The 19,125-nt window shown below is 49.8% G+C and overlaps 1 protein-coding gene across 1 annotated transcript in view; it reads right to left on the bottom strand.

The window, feature by feature from the left end:
- GGT5 (gamma-glutamyltransferase 5) overlaps positions 1–19,125 on the bottom strand; it is a 37,444-nt gene that overhangs the window by 16,982 nt on the left and 1,337 nt on the right. The window contains exons 2-3 of the mRNA XM_075013069.1: positions 3,839–3,969; positions 352–441 (exon numbers count right to left, since the gene is read on the bottom strand). Of these exons, the coding sequence (XP_074869170.1) occupies positions 352–441; positions 3,839–3,969 (221 nt within the window). The remainder of the gene's footprint in view (positions 1–351; positions 442–3,838; positions 3,970–19,125) is intronic.

Here is a 19,125-nt window from a genome sequence, read left to right as displayed (position 1 = left end):
TTCTTTGTTTTATGGCTGTGTTGTCCCTGAAGAGGGTTAACTAGACATAGGGTGTGCACAGCCAGCTGGTCTCCAGGGACACGTTGAAGCAAGTAGGAGGCTTGGGAGGTATTGGTTTCACATTCTTCTCTCACAGATTAGGTGGGTTCAAAGGTTTTGTTCAGCTTAGCACTGAATAGCAACAGCAGAAAATAATGAAGGAGAGTGACCCTCCACAAACAAAGGACTTCCCATAGTGCAGTGAAGTAGCAAGGTCCATTATCTTCTCCCCAAATGCCCCCATCTCCTTTCCCATCTTCCCTTACAGCACCCAGCTGTTGGAAAGGAAAACAATCCAGTTCTTTTCCTTACCTGGGAAAGAACCATTCTTACACTTAGTTAGCCAGTCTTGACTGATGCTGGCCGGAGCTGTTTCACGAGCGTTAATCACCATTACCTCTTCTGGAAATAAGAAGGGAAAACACAAATGTCTGGTAAGTTTCATTCATCACCATCAGTGGGATAGAAAGCAGAGAGCTGGAGTTTCTGCATTTTTGTCAAATATGGTGACAGTTGGAGCCCAGCTGGGTTGCGTATTCTGGAAATCCATCACCGAACCTACCAAGACATCCTTCAGCAGAGTTGTCACCTTTCCAACAGTTAGAAGGACAGCACATCTCATACCACTGTTCTCTTTGACTCTTTGTTTGAACAGAAAGCAAGAGTGTGATCCAAGAGAAACATATGGGTTAATTCTGGTTGTATTAGTCTTAAAAACTGGTCTAGTCCTTTTAAGGTGCTTCAGTGGTGCAAAGGAGCAGAGAGTTGGCTTAACCCGCTAACTAGGAATTCTCATCGCTGCATCACTCCTGCACCTGCTGGAAGGGGCACGGTTGTGAGTCAAGGCATATCAGAACCTGTGTGGATCCTTCTCCATCAGACTCCATGGCAGCTTTCTTCACAGGAGGGCACTCAACTTTGAGAAGGATGCAATTCAGAAGGTCACTGGACTCTAAAAGAGAGGGGCAAAGACCTCAAACTTTTCTTGCACCTCCAAGGAGAAGAGGCTCACACTGAAACACGACTGTAGCTTGATTAAATCTGAATCGCTAGAAATCATTTTTCACCTATAACCATTTCTGATTTTATCCTTCACACCTGAACTCACTTAAAATCTTACACTTTTCATTCATAAACTTGTTACACTTTTCATCTAAACCAACTTGATGTTGTGCTTCAGTTGAACTACTCGTGAACTCCAGTTAAAGCAACAAACTGCTGGAGTTTTGTCTCTTTAAAGGAGCACATGACCTCCCCAAGTGTTTCAGGATAGTGTTGCATCTTTCAGGGAAGACAGTTTGGGAGAAATTCAAAACTGGGGTGGCTTGGCTAAAAGTAGCTGAAGCTGCTGGAGACCAGAGAGTGGTTGTGGTGTAATGAGGAGGCTGCTGGAGTTGCTGAACAAGTTTGCTTTTATCACACTCAATGCAAAACTGTACTCTGGCTCGGAGCATGCAGACAGGAAGCTACAGCAGCAAAGCAACATACTCAGAGTTAGAAGTGAAATGGTAACAGACTTGCACTGGTCTGGGTTGCATTCCAAAATGTGACAACTGCACCCCATTATTCTCCTCTGAATACTTTCCCCACAAGCCCCTGCAGCCATCTAATACCCCTTATTCATTGGCCATTATTGATAAAAGACTCCATTTTCCCAGTGCAAGCCAGACAGCAATGCAGCCTTAGACATGCAGCACTGGACATGTTTACAGAACTGGCGATTGATAATCATTGTACCAGAGGTAGGTTCGGAGGTGGGGCACGTGTGCAGATTATATTATCATGCAACAATAGCCTGCAGTCCTGCCAGTCACATCAGCAAGAGAGAGCACTGACGTCCCTTTCGTCTGGCAACCAGTGGGATTCTCCCACCAAGTAATGGGAAAAAGGTGAAGTGAAACAGTAGAGGTCAGGAGGGTTTTGAACCCACAAATGCTGCATTGCGGGGTTGCAGCTGGAAGACAGCCTATTACTCGTATCAGTAAGTGTATGTCCACACAGCTGCTGCCAATAGCAAATGCAGTGGCAGGGGATCTAAGGTGCTCTGAAAAGGAGAACAGATACGTCAGCAAAAGTGGAGGGTTTGACTGGCAGGCGAGAACGCACCAGGTGGTGCTGAGAAAAAGGAAAGATTTTCCAGCATAGCTTTGTAAAGTAGGTCAGCCCTGTGTATTACCGGACTTTATTACTTAGCTGCTTAGTTCGCTTTAAACTAGAGTTTTTGGGCTTATTCCTGATGTCTGTAGGCGCTATCGGCTGGGTTAAGTGAAAGCGCTAATAAAACCCTTAGGCGGGAACAGAACAAAACTTTGAGTGCCAAAAGCCAAACAAAACAGACGTCATATGTCGGGCCCTGAAAGCCACTAGAGTGGAGCACCACTAGACTGCCAAAGGCAGCGAGCTGCAAGCTCAGACAGCCTGAATCTCCACAGCCTGGCTCTTTGGGGAGTCCCCAACATCCACACCAAGTACTGCTCTGACCTGGCAGCCCTCTGCACTGGCACATAGTAAAGGACACCAGCTGCCCCCTCACAAAGCATTACGTCCACAGTCTGACCCAAGAAAGCACTGTCAGACATAGAGAGTCACATGCCTCCCTCATCACAGTCACAACAGGGCTGAACACAGCCCAGCAGCGGCACCCACAGCTGCCATGGCCCAGCTGGGAGGAGGAAGGGCAGAAGGGGCAGGGTCAAGCATGGCAGGGGCGGGGCCAAGAGCAGAAGGGGCGGTACCAAGCATGGAAGGGGTGGGGCCAAGAGCGGTCAGCTCTCAGCGACACCCAGATCACAGTGCTGACCCCTTCCGCCACTCCCTCACAGCCACATGCACTCGGAGCTCTTCAAAGGGGCCCAGAGCTCTGGTGGCTGCTGCCAACACAGAAGTGGTGGTGGCTGGAGCTCTGGGCTCCTTTGAAATGGCGGCCCCCGGGACAAGTGCCCCTTTGACACCTGCCTCCCCCATGGCCTAGAGGATTTACACTTTGATTCTCATCGTAGATGCTTCACTTCCAATCTCACTGGCTTTGGCTGAGTGTGAGGTGAGCATCAGCCCTTCAGACACAGCAGACCCCCGAAATGAGTGACTTTGAGTTGCGTTAACTTGTGGTTGTCTGCCCGCCAGTCTACCCCAGGAAGGGGAAGTGGGGCGGGCAGCCGCAATGGCACGGCTTCTCCCTGGCTTCCCCCAGCTGAGAGAAGCCAGTCCACTGCAGCTGTCTGCCTGGTGCAGCTTATCTCAGTGGGGGGAAGCCAGGGAGAAGCTGCGCCTGGCTCCCAGGATGCCACCTGGTTCCCAACTCCCCACCTCACTGTGGGAGACAGGAAATTGGCCAACGCTAGTGCTGGTCAGTTTCCCAGCTCCCACCAGTGGAGGGGAGCTGGGAGCCAGGCTGCTGCCTAGTTCCCGGCTCCCTTCTACTTGCTGGAGCCAGGAAACGGACCAGAGCTGGTGCCCTTGTCAGTTTCCTGGCACCCCCAAGTTGAGCAGGAAATTTGACTTATGCGGGGTTTGCAAGAACACAACCCCTGTGTAAGTCGGGGGTCTACTGTACCTGGGATTCAGACAACATTTGAACAGGGTTGCATTAACAGTCCCTCACTTCCACAAGATTCCTTTTTGACTTACTGCAATGACGACTGTAATGGATGGTTTGTCTGGGCATAAAATACCATTCTAACCGGGGAGTGCATAGAAAAATGCCTGGCCAGAGCGTCCAGGACGTTGGCTTCCACAAGGCTACAGAGTGAATAGATGAGAATTATGCAAATACTATGGGGAGGGCAGGCCCTTACCATACCTGTGGTTGCATTATAGATGGTAAAGATGACCCCTCCTCCCAGGCCCATACTCTGGGGGTTCAAAACTGAAGTGCAGACCAGAGCGGCAATAGCAGCGTCCACAGCAGAACCATTACGTTGTAGGATGTCCCTGTGGGAGAGAGGAAGAGAAAGTCTGGCTAAAGACCAGGCAGCCCACAACTGAGCAGGCTCATGGAAGATCTTGAAACATGGAGATACAAATCTCTCGTAGAACTGGAAGGGATGTGGAGAGGTCATCGAGACCAGTCCCTGCACTCACAGCAGGACCCATCACCATCCCTGATGGATGTTTTTTTTTTAAAACACTAACCTGGCCCAGAACCTTGGAAGGCCTGACCTCCCATGCACAGTTAACAAGGCCAATGCTCAATGATCCCAAATGATAGACTGGTGATGTGTTGTGAGGAGTCAATAGCTAAGTGGACTGAAGCAGCTGGGGCATTTTCACATAACCGGGGGAATTACAGCAGTAGAAAAAAAATGGGACAGAGAAGAGACCACTTCCCTGAAAAAAGAGAAGGCAATTCTCTGTGCAGGAGGGGCTGAAATGTGCACAAGGAATTGATAAAGCTGGACCTGTCTAGCGGCACAGGAACAATTTTTGGAGAAGGGTGCTGAGCTGCTCCCATCCTGACCTCTGGCTACACCCGTCACAACCCCTTTGATCGGGGGCCAGTAGCCAGGACCCCACATGTACGGCCCTGTGAACAAGGCCCCAGGCTTAGCCGCTAGGTGGGATCCAGCATGCGGAGATTGGTGGGACCCAGGGCTGTAGGCTGAGCCCCCTGTGTGCGGGACTGGCAGCTGGGTAGGCCATGGAACCAGCAGAAGTGCCCCTGTATGTGGGTATCTCAGCCAAGTGGGACCTCTGGGTGGAAGTGGAGCCCGCAGGGAACGGAGGGCCTGGCAGCTGGGACTCTGCACAACAGCGGCATGTGTCTGGGATGCCCAAAACCTAGGAGTGCTGCAGCTCACCCCCACTTCCCGTGCCTGTGGACCTGTCTACCAGCCAGAAGATTCATTTCAGTTAAGAGAAAGAGTGAAAACAGAGAACAATCATCGGAAACTGTGACTGCTTTTTTAAGTCACTGCTCAGGGCAGCTCAGGAAACGGTCAGACAATGAGGAAAGCAACTTAAAACCAGAAGCCCCTCAGCAGTGCACAGGACACTATAATGCAGTGGCAAAGTCTCTCTAAATGTCTTAAAGTGCTGTAGCACAGAAAACAAGCAGTCCTGCAGCACCTTAAAGACTAACAAATGTATTTATTAGGGAATGAGCTTTCTTATGACCCTTGCAAACTCATTCCCGCAGAAATAAATCTGTTAGCCTTTAAGGTGCTGCAGGACTGCTTGGGTTTTGGGAAGCTATGGACTAACACAGCTATCCCCGAGACTACTTAAGTATTGTAAGTGATTTGTGGCTAGTTCAAGCATACTAGAGGTTGAAACTTTCTCATCCGGCACCCTCAGGACCTGACTGGTGCCGGACGAGAGAATTTGCTGGAAGATGGGAAGTCAGTATTGTCTAGCAGCTCTGCTAACACTTCCGCTGCTTACTAGACTCTTAGGAGACATTTTGGGGTGAATTACAGCTGAACAACAGCACAGAACACCGAGGGCCAGGAGTGGTGGCTGGAAACAAACTTTATGGGACCTCAGGAAACTTGGCCACACCCATGACAAGTGGTCGTCCAGCTAACTAAAATCATGCCATGTTCTGGAGTTTGTCGGAGTAGAGAGTTCCAGATTAGAGAAGTTCAGCCTGTACTTTTCCAGCTTACGCAGCAATTACAGAAGGGACCATTAGGCTATCAAATATATTGTGGGGGGAAAGAGAGAAGCATGAATTATATGGCTACCTCTCTGTTAGTATTCAATGGGGATGGGAAATGAGCCCCAGGATCCAAACACCAAGTCTGGGGAAATCCAGAGCCCGATTCTTCACTGGTGAATGCCACAGTCACCCCGCTGGCTTCAATGAAACGATTCCAGGTTTACACCAGAGCGCATGAGCTCAGTCAGGGCACTGGATCCCACACTGTGCTTCATTTTATGCCCCCTCCTGAACGCAGTCCTCCTGATGACTGCTGCCTCCGCAGTAACGGCTGGATCCGCAGATCTCTTCCAATCTCATGGAGTTTGGAAGTAGCTCAGACCCCCACTCACTGCAGGCTCACATCAGCCCATGACCGTCGGCACACGAGCTGTGGTTTTGGCTATGGCATTGTCAGCTGGACAGAGACACCAGAGCAAGGAAGCTGATAACTCCACTTCCTGCCCAAGACCACAGCATGTCACCTCCACCATGTATTTCAGACAGTGCCCGCTGGCTCGATTATCTGAAATGGTTTCAGCAGATGCAGGGCTGTGTTCTGCACAGGCAGGCCTGCCAACCAGGGCGTGGTGGGGAGTGCCCCAGGGCCTGGCATTTCGAAGGGACCCAGTGCTGCTGGTCACCTCCATTGCCACAGGAGCAGCAGTGGCTTTCAGAAGCTCAGGGCCCCTTTGAAACACCATGGAGTATCACTCCATGCAGCTTCTGAGGGCTGGGAGGGGGCCCCAGCTTCGTGCTCTGGGTGGTGCCAGGGGCTGACTGCCCTTGTCCCCACCCCTTCTGCCCCTTCTGGGGGCTTGGACGAGGCCCCCACCACACCTTGCCCCCAGGCCCATGGTGGCTGTTGGCCAGGCTGCACACAGTGCCCGGGGGGGGTAGCATCTCTTGCGCTTCATGTCTGCTGCCCCTCACCTGCTATATAATCAGGTGCTGCCCTGACCCTTTTCAGTTCTTTCTCACCAACCAGGGCCGGAGTCAGAGTTCTGTCCGTGACGGCAGTTTTACTACTGTAAGCCTAGTTTATCGTACATGGATGCTCAGGCACCACTAGCCAAGTCCCCAGCTCCAGCGCACTGGGTGCACACACACCTAAGAGGAATACATGTTTGTATCTCTTCTCAAAGAACCACAATTACAGTAACCGGCCACTTCATTGGGCATTAAATAGGGTGAGCCTAACCCAGCCTTAGGCACAACCAGCAAGTAGCTGAGAATTACCAGCAGGATATGCTCAGTACTCCTTGGATGCCACTCTCTGGGGAGAGAAAAGCCAAATCTACACTAAAACTGGTTTCCCAGCGTAGTTATAAGAGAAAACCCTCTAGTGCAGATGTAAATCATAATGCCAAAAAAGTATTTTTGATCATAGAGCTTATACTAGCTCCCTGCGTGAAATAAGGTATCCCAGGAAAAGAACTTTTCTGCTGTATAACTGAATCTACATGGGGACTTCTACCAGAAAAGCAACGTTGTCCACAGAAAAGTCACCCCTCCCCAATCAATATTACAGGTTGAACCTCTCTCGTCTGGCATTCTCGGGACCTGACCAGTGCTGGACGAGAGAATTTGCTGACCAATGGGAGGTCAATATTGTCTAGCATATTATCAACACTTTCTCTGCTGACTGGGCTCTTGGAAGACATTTAGGGGTAAATTACAGCTAAATAACAGCACAGAACACTGAGAGCCAGGACTGGTGGCTGAATACAAACTTTATGGGAGCCTGGAAAACTTGGCCATGCCTGTGGTAAGTAGTGCTCTGGCTGATTAAAATCATGCTGGATTATGGAGTTTGCTGTTTGAGAGAGTTCCGGATTAGAGAGGTTCAATCTGTACGATAACCAGGAAAAGTTTCTGCTCTAGACTTGGCCTCAGTAAAACGGGAATTGCACTTTGTCTTGTACTGCTGATCAGCAGCCATGTCTTCCTGCTTGGACTTGTTTCACAAGTGCCTCTGAGCAAGACAAGTATAAAAACACTTTTCATCCATTTGGCTCCATTGGGAATTTTCTCTAAACCTTATCTTGATGGATGTACCGAGGTCATGCTAAATTAGGCGGCTAGCTGATCCCAAGGCAGCCAAAGGCAGCAGTGAAATAATCAGCGCAGGATACTAGCTGGGGCACGCCTGCGTAACCTGCTCAGCAAAGGCATCAGGCTGCAAAATTGGCTCCCTATCTGCATTGCTGTTTATATTTTGTTATTGCCCAGAAAAAGCCAACATTAGCCACTACTAGATGGGCCATTGGTCTGATCCACTGAGCTTATTCATATGCATCCACAGAAATCACAGGGCTCTTTACTTCAGAGACCAAATTTCTGACTTGGCTTTATCTCCCAAGGGAAACTGATCTGTCACTATCTGGGGCAGGAGCTGTTTCCTTTTTTCCACACCCATCTCCTTGACTAGAGGAACTAGGTGCTCCAATAATATAAACAATAACCTAATCAGAGCAAAGCAGGAAGCATTTCCTTTTAATAATCCGCAAGAGGAGTGTGCATCTTCCAGCCACAGTAAATCACGTTTTAATTTTTAAGCCATTGTTGGTTAACCTGCAGTAGCCATGTTATGAAACCTAGACAGCTGCTAATGAACATCTGCAGTGCTTTATGACCTCCAAGCAGGCCTGACGATGGGGGAGGGAGCACAAAGGGACAGTTGTCCAGTGATTTGGTGTTTCAAAGAGGCCCGTACCTCTGGCCACCACAGTAGCAGCAGCTGGAGCTTCAGTCCCCTGTGAAATGCCGTGGCAGTGTTGCTCTCCGGGAGACAGGAGGGCCCAGAGCCACAGAAGCACTAAGGATTACTTGCTCGAGGCCCCACCCCTTCTATCCTTGGCTCCGCCCCTTCCAGGGCATGGAGCCGCCCCCACCACCTTGCCTCAGGGCCCATGGTGGCTGTCAGCCCTGCTGCCCCCAAGCACTTTATGTACTCTTTTTACCACCTAATGCAAACACAAGTAGCACTGACTTTACCCATCGAGAAAATGCAGCCATCTCTGTGGTCAAATACATCTGTCCAAATACACACACAGCTTCTCCCTACTTCTCCTCGGAAGGGTGCTACTGAAGAAGCCCATATCTCACAGAGCAGGAAGGGACCTCGAGAGGCCATTGAGTCATGTGCTGTACGTCATGCACTGTATCATCAACATCATTTCTTGCAGCACCTTAGACCTCCCACCCAAGTACGTACCCAGCCTACGTAGGAGTGGTGCATCTAAAGAAACCATAGCACGAGAGGGCCTGGTTTGAACATTAGGAATATTTTCAGATCTTGGCAACATCCTGTTCTGTTGCTGATTATGACTGTGGGGGTAGAGACAAACTGCAAACACACAGGCACTCTCAGAAGAGGTTTAAATAAAGACTTGGAGTGGCTCTTTCATTATGACAAGCAATTTCCCCTTCAGGTACTCTCCCCTGCTCATCCCTGTTGAAGGCGAGCCACATGCCCCTGATTGAATTAGCCCTGATGTTACACTCCCATCTCTGTGTCCCAGCCTTCCTTTCACTTCAGGCGTTGAGGAAGTGAGTGGTAGCTCCCGAAAGCTGATGTCCTTGTAAATTTGTTAACCTTTAAAGTGCCCCCGGACTCCCTGCTGTGTTTCCTGTCACTAGGGTAGGTTTTGTGGTTCCCGTGATCCTGGATTTCCATTATAGGCTGCAATTCTCACAGTCTCTTGCAGATGAGAAGATGCTAACACACTACTGGCGTGCCCAGTTACACACTTCTCTCTACGGTTGGCCTGGTAACCTCAGCTTGCAAGGAAGGCAGCAGGTACCCAAAGGCAGCTCCATCTGGCGATGCAGAGCAGCACCACTCATATCATGTCTCCCTCCCTCAGCAGCACCAGATGGTCAGTATTGACCCTTGGAGGATTCCCAGCAGCAAGAGCAACAATTATTGAGCAACCGCCTGAAGAGGGAAGGACAGTTTACAGCTTAAGAATCCCCTGAAGGGAGCAACAAAGAGAGCAGATAAGAGGCGGGCTCCACTCCACCCCCGCATTTCATTCCAGTTGATTAAAGCAGCTCTTGAAGCGGGATCTACAGAGGCATTCAGGAGAGACCACAGTGCAGAATCACAAAATCATAAGATTTAGTCTATCTCCAATGATGGTGATTCTGCCTCCTCCCTGGGGAATTTATTCCAGTGCTTAACCACCCTGACAGGAAGTGTTTCCTAACGTCCAGCCTAACCCGCCCTTGCTAGAATTTAAGCCCATCAGTTCTTCTCCTTTTCTCAGAGGCTAAGAGCAATCTTACTCTTGCCTTCTTGTAATGACCTTCCATGTATGTGAAAACTGCTGTCATGCCCCCTCCCGGCCTTCTCCTTTCCAGACTAAACAAACCCAATTGTCTTTCATTCTCCCCTCACAGGCCATGTTCTCTAAACCATTAACCAGCGTTGCTCCTTTTCGCTGGACTTTCCCCAGTGTATCCACATCTTTCCTGAAACGTGGGGCTTGGACCTGGACACTGCTCGCCTCACCACAGACGAGAGCGGAAGAACGAACTCCCGTGTCTTGCTCTCAGCGCTCCTGCTCATGGGTCCCAGAATGACATTTGCTTTTTTTTGCAACAGCGTCGCACTGTAGACTCATCCTGAGCTTGTGCTCCACCATGGCCCCTTCCGCAGTCCTCCTTCCTGGGCAGCCGTTTCTCATCTTGCGCAGTAGCTCCTCACTGAACAGGACCGTTTTGCTGCTCTGTTGCTCATCTCTCAGAGGCGTCCTCCAGTGAAGCTGGGCCATGCCCTCTCGTAACGTTGCTGCCTGCTTTGCCCCTACGAGGAGGGTTTGCTGGAGAAGGAGCCTGTCCTTGTGGCGGATGGAACCAGGGCAGCCAGGCAGCTCCCCTAAGGTCTCTGTAAGGGATGTGGCTGGTAACTTTCTCCCCTGCCCCTCAAACTGATGTGCTGCTCCTGCTCTCTGCTTGCAGCTGCTCCTGTGCGCACGAGGGGGAGGGGGCGCTGATGTCAGCAGGTCCCCCCTCTGCCTCTCCCTGGAGTCCCGCCCCCCTCATTGCATTCCCCATCCCCACAGAGCAGGGTACCACTGCTACAGACTCCTGGTCTAACTACACGGGCAGTGTACTTTAGGTGGGGCCACAGTACTTAAAAGGGCAATGCATGTGTGTGTCTGCCCCTCTCCCACACAGGCGACTAGCATGGAGATTCCAAGACGGGCACTGGCCACATGCCCCTGTCCTGCCTCCTCCCGGCCCATGCTCCATCTGTCCCCAGTAGTGACCCATCCTTCCCTGCCCATGCTCCATGTGTGCCCCTTCCCCTGCTCCATGGCCTGTCCTCTCTCTGATCCTCCCCCTGCTCCACCCCAGCCCACCTCTTCCTGCAGCAGCGTGGCAGTATTCTCAGTGAGTGCAGGGGCTGTCCACACCCCCTCCCTAGAGTGGCGCGGCCCAAGAGCCGCATGCGCTAGAAAGCTTGCGCTGCTTTCAAGTCACCCGCTCCAGGGGACAGGCAGGACTGCTCCCGCACTCGCTGGAAGTGGTGCGGTGCCGAGAGTGAGCTCAAAGAGGGACCAGCACTGGGAGGGGGATACATGGAACCCCCTAAGCACCCCCAAATGTCACCTCTTCACACACACGACCTGAGTCTCGGCTCCTCCATTTTTTTTTTTTTTTACAAAAAAAGCACTGACCATTGTGAGTACAGAACAAAATTGAAATCCATCATCTTTATTTTGCTCTCTCTCCTCCCATTCCTTAGAATCGTGAACTTTCTCACTTCCTGATCACTTTCCCCCAAGCTGCCTGACACTTTCAAATTCTCAACCCATTCCTGGCTTTTTGTCTCAATCAAATCTAGAACAGCCTACCCTCCAGGAGCTTTTTCCGCCTTCCAAAATAGAAAAAAAAAAGTCTCCAATCCATTCCGGGAGCTTGTTGGGCAATCTGTGTCCTGCTGTGTTCAATTCTCAACAGACTTCTGAGTAGTTTAAGTCTCCAATTACTGCCAAGCCTTCACTTTGGATGATTTTGTCAGTTGTTTACAGAAAGTCTCATACATCAAAGGGGTGGCCAAGTTAGTCTGTATCTTCAAAAACAATAGGAGTCCTGTGGCATCTGATAGACTAACAGATATTTTGGAGCATAAGTTTTCGAGGGCAAAGAGCCACTTCATCAGATACATGAGTTGGGGGTTTCTGAGGAAGGTCTAAATTTAAAGGCTCTTGAAAAGAGGGTCTCTCAGTCAAGAGGAGGGCCAGAGTTTGGCTCTTTTTCCTGGTTAGGTGGTCTGCAGTAGATCCCCCACTGTGACATCATCCTTGGTTTTTAACCCCTTTTACCCTTATCCAGGGACTTTCAACAAGTCTGTCTCTTATTTCGATCTCAGTCTCACCAACAAAAGATCAAGTAAACTTCTTCCTACTTCTTCTAGATGTTTGCCCTCAGCAGGGGTCTTATAACCCTGGCTGACTATGTGATGGACCTGGCTTTATAAACAGCCTTTAAAAATAATTCCCAGCGGGGTCCCAGTTCTGGGTTTTAGTATCTTGGGATACAAATTGTCAACAAGATCCTCTCCCCACAAACTCCTTCAATTTTTCCAACAGGCTGGGCGGTGGCACCAGGCATTCCTGCTGAACCTGTGGCTGTATGAGGCTGTTGACCTGCATTTGTTACCTTTCCCATCAGCTGCTTTACACCTCCAAGGACTTACATGGTGTGCAGGAGAGGATGCAAACTTCTTCCACACCAGTAGTTAATTGTATGTGTGGTCAGGTTACACACTGTCCATAGGTCACCATGTAAGGGGAATTTCAAGCACAGGCTAGAACAACTCTGGGCTGATAATGACCAACTTTGAGGCACCGAGGATTCAATATAAACCCCTATAACTGAAAGCAAAGCATTGACCTGCCTACGCTTTGCTGCTGCTTAGAGGCAGCGCTCGGCAGGCACTCTCCTGGCAGCTCTTTGGTCTCTGCAGTATCACATTTCTCTGCACATCTGTGCTCCCACTTATCTATTTCTGCCTCACACAGAGATGACTGGAGCCACCAGCCGCTTTTGCTGCCCTTCTTGCCCCTCCCCAGGACGTTTTTTTCCTACGTTTACTGACGTAGATTTTCCCCTTGTTTTGCCACGACAGACAGCCAGACCTAGGTATGACACTGGGGATTATAAAGCGTCTAGGACAGGGTGGGGAACATTTTGGGGCTGGGGGATCACTGCCCCATAGAATAATCATTTGGGGACCACACAAGGGAGAAGCAGAAAAAAAAAGAACCCACAACAGCACAAACTGTTGTGTTCCACCAACCGAAAAACAAACCAAAAAAAGGACACTCCCTCATTCCCGCCACAGATGGAGCCAAGGATGGTAGATTTTGAGAGCCCCCACACTTGGCTCTGGGGTGGGGCCAAAATGAGGGGCTTAGTGTGTGAGGTGCTGCCAGGAAGCAGGCTGGGGGTGTGGGGTCTGAGAAGGAAGGTGCAGGAGCAGGCTGGGGGTGAGGAGCCTGGGCAATGGGGGGCGCTTACCTGGGGCAGCTCCCTGGCACCACCCCTGCTTCTCTGATTGGTCACAATTCCAGCCGATCAGAGCAGCAGGGAAGAAGCCTCTCCAGGCAGTGCCATTCCCCCAGCCAGGGGAAAGGGAAGGCGAGCGGGCGCACTGCACAAATCCAAGCGCCACTTCTCTCCCTCCCGCTGGCCCCCCACCAAACAGAGCTCACGGCCCAGCTCCGGCTCCGCAGCGAGACGGATGTTGGGGAGCCCTGAGCCCCGGGAGCCAAATCCAGGCAAGCTGCGGGCGGGATCTGGACTGTGAGCCCTATTCTAGAACCTCCCACCCACAGCCAGTTAACAAACAACTCCTGCAGCAGGGGAACCACCAGCCTGTGCTGCGCCCCCAGCCCCCTGAGCAAAGTTGGGGACATGCTCCCGGAAGAGGGCACCTCAGACAGACGGGGATGAGGGCTGCACTACCCAGATGACATGGTGTGGTGCTTCTGCAGCCATTTAAAGCTGGGACGCTGACTGCTGCCACTGATACAGTAGTAGCAGTAGCAGCTGGAAGTTCCAGCGCCTTTGAATCACGGGGTCCTGGGGCAACTGCCCCCTTTGCCCTGAACCGCAGCCTGCCAGCGGGCCTGCCTGCAGCAGTAGGGGCTAAAGAAACAGATGGCATAACCTTCAGATATGGGGGGGTTAAACCCAGCCCCCTTGAAGTCAAAGCCAATTCAGTTACATACGCTCTCTGCCCAGGCGCTGTAGACTAGGTTGGCAGGAAGAGACACAGTAATGTACTAATCTTTTTCTCCTCTCCATCCTTCACAAGCATAATATGACACCAGTCGCTGTCCCGCACTGGAAATCCTGTTATGTGGCCCAGAAGCCAGAGCGCTTTCTCCTAGCCACTGAGTCAGTCACAACAAGTCTAGCACTGAATCTGTGAGTGACGCCATTCAGATAATGAGGCTTCACAAAGGTACAGCTTCTTTCTCTAAAGGGTCTAAGTGGATTTGGAAACATTATAGTGAACCTAGGCTCAAAATATGTCCACGAGGTGGAATTACTGCCATCCTTGGGGAAACTGAGGTACAGAGAGGCTGCAAATTGCCAACTCCAAGTTAATTGCAGAGCCTGGAATAAAACCCTGGACAGAGCCAAAAGAAAAACTGATGAGGTTCAGCAAGGACAAGTGCAGAGTCCTGCAGTTGGGATGGAAGAATCCCAAGCCTTGTTACAGGCTGGGGACTGACTGGCTAAGCAGCAGTGCAGCAAAAAAGAACCTGAGGATTACAGTGGATAGAGGCTGGATATTAGCCAAGAGTGTGCCCTTGTAGCCAAGAAGGCTACAATGGTGAGGAGCATTTCCAGCAGATCTAGAGAAGTTATTCTCCCCCTCTATTCAACACTAGGGAGGCCAAATCCACATTGTATCCAGTTCTGGGACCTCCAGGGTAGAAAGGATGTGGATGTTTTGGAGATGGTTCATCAGAGGGCAACCAAAATTATTAGCGGGCTGCAGCACGTGACCTACGAGGAAAGGCTGAGGGATTTGGGCTTATTTAGTTTGCAGAAGAGAAGAGTGATAGGTGAAGTGATAGGAGCCTTAAACTTCCTGTAGGAGGGCTCTAAAGAGGCTGTTCTCAGTAGTGACGGATGGCAGAACAAGGAGCAATGGTTTCATGTTATAGAGGGAGGGGGTAGGTTGAATATTAGGAAAAACTGTCACCAGGAGGGTGGTGAAGCACTGGAATGCGTTACTTAGAGAAGTGGTGGAATCTCTATCTCTAGAGGATTTCAAGTCCTGGCTTGACAAAGCCCTGGCTGGGATGATTTAGTTGGGGTTGGTCCTGCTTTGGGCAGAGCTGGACTAAATTACCTTCTAAGGATTCTTCCAACCTTAGGATTGTATGATTCTATAATGTCTGAGTCAGCTTTCTCCAGACACTGATTTATGCTTCTGCCTAGGTTCATGTAGATGACAGGCTCAGGTCAAGGAAGGACACAAATTCTCCAAGGAGAGTTCTTCCGTCCCTGGTTTCACTCCCGTGCATTGATGCAGTGCCAGGTTAACACTTTATTGCAATGGGAAAGAACAGAGCGTAGATGGCTTTGTCCTCAGGGAACAGCTATTCCTGTTAAGGGCGCAGTCCAACTCCTCTTGAAGTCAGTATAATCTTTCTTTTGAGTTAATAGGAGTTGGATGGGGCGGGGACATGATATATTTTAAACCCTATCAATCAGGCAGTCAGAAAGCTTGTGAAATGCTGCAGTATGTGATGCCCCAGGTATCTAAGCTCCATTAGCAGCAGCTCATTGTAAACCGTGCAGCATGTATTTTATTAAAAAATCTTTTGACAGAAGAATAAAATCCAATGAAGTGTCAAAATCTGGAAATCACTGGGACAGGGTTCAGCAAAGCTGCTTTTATATGAGGGATTTGAGACTCTGTAATCAGGAGTCACTTCAGTTCAGTACTGAAACAGAAATCCCAGGATAAAAGAACTGGATAGTGTGCAAGCCATGTGGGGGGGGGAGCTCCGTGTGGGACCATGGCCAAGAGGCCATGACAGCACTGACACAGAAGTGTGAACCAGGAGGAGAGGGCAGGTTTCAGAGAGGCTACAGAGGAAGTAGCAATGGGCTATGAGGAAAAGCTAGATGCTAAGAGCAGTATCATCCTTGAGCCTCGTCCTATGTGATGCGAATGATGCTGCAGTCGCTGAGGAAGAGAGGAATAAGAGACAGAGAAAGGCTCTGAGGGAAAGGAAAGGTGGGAGCTGAACGTGTGGGAGAGGAGCAGGAACAGGGAGGTGTGTGGTCCAGTGAAGTAGACTTCCAAGTCACCAACCTAAAGGCATCTAAAGCTCATCACCTAATAAATTATTGTGCTAGTCTTTAAAGTGCTACGTGACTGCTGGCTTGTTTGGTTAGAACACAGACTAACACAGCCACTTCCCTGGTACTGACCTAAAGTCAGTGGCTGAAACCCTGGGAGCAGCTGAGGCGACAGTGGGAGAAAGCTGGGGGGGAAGGAGAGGAGCCGACTGACACCTGTATAGGACAGTTCCCACCACAGCAAGGGTGGCATTTCAGGTGAGCAGGGGGCAAACTGTGCCCTGCTAGTGGGAGGGGCAGAAGGAGGGCATGGTGGGCTCATGTGAGGACAGTGTCTTCAAGAGTGTTAGTGACCATGCTCGGTACAAACCAAGCAGCAAATCGGGGTTATGGGGCCTGACGCTGTTCCCCTGTCTCACACACAAACCCACCTCTTTCCAGGGGCTGGTCAGGCACTTGAAAACTTGAATTTTTTGGCAGATAACTAGCAATTAGCTGACAGGAGCACTGTAGCTAATTCCTATCTAAAAAAGAGAATTAAATACATACTAGATCCATTCAGCTGTAACATCTTGTGGCAAGTCACCTAAGGGCCACAGGTTAGTTTAAGGATGTTAACGTATATTGTTGCTTCATTACTAACTCTGAGGAAAGATAGACACACACACACACATTCTCAAATCTGGGAAGGGAATGGGGTCACGAGGTTACCTCAGGGAGCAGGTACAGCTCGGTTCTATACAAAGTAAGAATGGCCATATTAGGTCATACCAATGCCCATCTAGCCCAGTATCCTGTCTTTCAACTGTGCCCAGTGCCAGGTGCTTCAGCAGGAATGAACAGAAGATGTCAATCATGCCCAGCTTCTGGCAAACAGAGGGTAGGGACCACATCTCTGCCCATGCTGGCTGGTAGCCATTGATGGATCTGTCCCTCAACTTATTTTGGTCTTATCGGAACCCTGGTATAGTTTGAGCCTTTCCGCCTCTCCTGGCAGAGTTCCACAGGATGACGGTGAAGAAATAATTATTTTGTTTGTTTTAGCTCTGCTACTCATAAATTTCATTGGGTACCTTCTTGTATTACATTAGTGAAGGAGTAAACCGTACTTCCTTATTCAATGTTTCCACACCATTCAGGATTTTCTAGACTTCTAACATAGCCACATCCCCTGCCCTTTAGTCTTTTCTTTTCCAACCTTAAAAGTCCCAGTCTTTTTAATCTTTCTTCATATGGAAGCTCTTCCTTACCTCTGATAATTTCTGTTGCCTTTCTCTGTACCTTTTAGTTAACCAGATGACCACTTATCATGGGTGTGGCCAAGTTTCCCATGGTCCGATAAAGTTTGTTTTCAGCCACCAGTCCTGGCTCTCAGGGCTCTGTGCTGTTATTTAGCTGTAATCTACCCCTTAAATATCTTCCAAGAGCCCAATAAGCAGTGGAAGTGTTGGTAATGTGTAAGACAATATTGACCTCCCATGGTCCAGCAAATTCTCTCATTCGGCACCAGTCAAGTTCCAAAGGTGCCAGATGAGGGAGGTTCAAACTGTATTTTTTTTTTCAGAAGAGATGTCCAGATCTGCATACAGTATTCACCATGGCTTTATAAAGAGACAATATGTTATTTTCTGTCTTATTATCTCTTCATTTCCAAATGATTTCCAATATTCTGTTAGCTTTTTAGATTGCCACTGGACATTGAGCAAATGTTTTCAGGGAATGATCCACAATGATTCTAAGATCCCTTTCGTGAGCGATAACAGCTAATTTAGACCCCATCATTTTTGTCTGTCTAGTTGGAATTATATTTTTCCATGTGCATTACTTTGCACTTATCAACACTGAATTCCCAGTTACCCAATTTTGTGAGATCCCTCCGTAACTATCAGCATTCAGCTTTGGACCTCATCATTTTGAGCAACTTTGTAGCATTTGCCAATTTTGCAATCTCCCTGTTTACCCCCTTTTCCAAGGTCGTTATGAGTAAGTGAACCAGCCCTGGAGCCCTACACCTCTGGAGTCCATTACTTCTACTCTGAAGTGCCTGACGAAGTGGGGCTTTGCCCACGAAAGCTCATGCTCCAAAATATCTGCTAGTCTATAAGGTGCGACAGGACTTCTTGTAGTTTTTGTTGCCTTAATCGCCCTGCCTCCCTCTGCTTGTAAGCGAACTCACTGCTCCAATGGCAAAGCTGGGAGCAGCACCAGCTCTTAAGCAGACCCTCTGCCCCACCCCCCGCCCCAGCAAGGTGCCTGGGCACCTGAAGAGGGAAACTGCATGTTAGCTGAGTTGCACACTTCACTTGCTTTCCTGTGGCTTTCATGTACCTGCCTCAGCAACGCAACAGCCCTGTCTTTGACATGCTGGGAGCTGAGCCCTCACCTACTGACTTGGTTCCTCACTGAGCCAACTGACACAAATCCCCAAGCAGCTGCTCTGCTGGCTCCTCCATTGCTGTCTTGCCGGCACTCAGGTCTCTAGCCATCACCTTACTCAGGGAAGGAAGGAGCCTACATTTCTCTCCCTCCACACCAGAGATCTAGTCAGCAATTCCTCTTGCAACTCACTGAGGGTCTGTCTCCACTACCAGAAAGATCTAATCGCAATACTCCTGTCAACTCACTGGGGTTCGATTTTATGTGCCTAGTGGGGACACGCAAAATCAACCTCTCAGGGTTCAGCAGTCGACCCCTGTACTGCTCAATATCCCCAGGAGTAAGGGAGGTCAATGGGACAAACTCTCCTGTCGACCGCTCTCTCTGCGTGGACGGCCAAGTAAGTCAACTGTAGATACGTCAGTTCCAGCCATACCACTGCTGTAGCTGGAACTGCATATCTGCAATCACCTTTAAGGTCTATTGTATACCTGGCCTAAGAGAACATATTTTGATAGCCCCAGTTACAGGCATCCCTGTCACCCCTCTTCCACATGGAGCCTCTGGCAGGATCTGAAGTCCTTCAGATCCTTATGTCAGGATCTGGCCCTTATGGTGTCATCAGTTCTTGGCTCTAGTGAAAGTGACATCTTCCATATGACAGGCTGGGCACATTAGAGAAATCTCAGCTCTTTGGTAGCTGCTCAAAGCAGGAGGTGCCATTTCCCTCTGAG

This window comes from Carettochelys insculpta, chromosome 18 (genome assembly GCF_033958435.1).
Source record: "Carettochelys insculpta isolate YL-2023 chromosome 18, ASM3395843v1, whole genome shotgun sequence".
Classification (NCBI taxonomy): domain Eukaryota; kingdom Metazoa; phylum Chordata; order Testudines; family Carettochelyidae; genus Carettochelys; species Carettochelys insculpta.
This window is presented reverse-complemented; position numbering and strand designations above follow the sequence as displayed.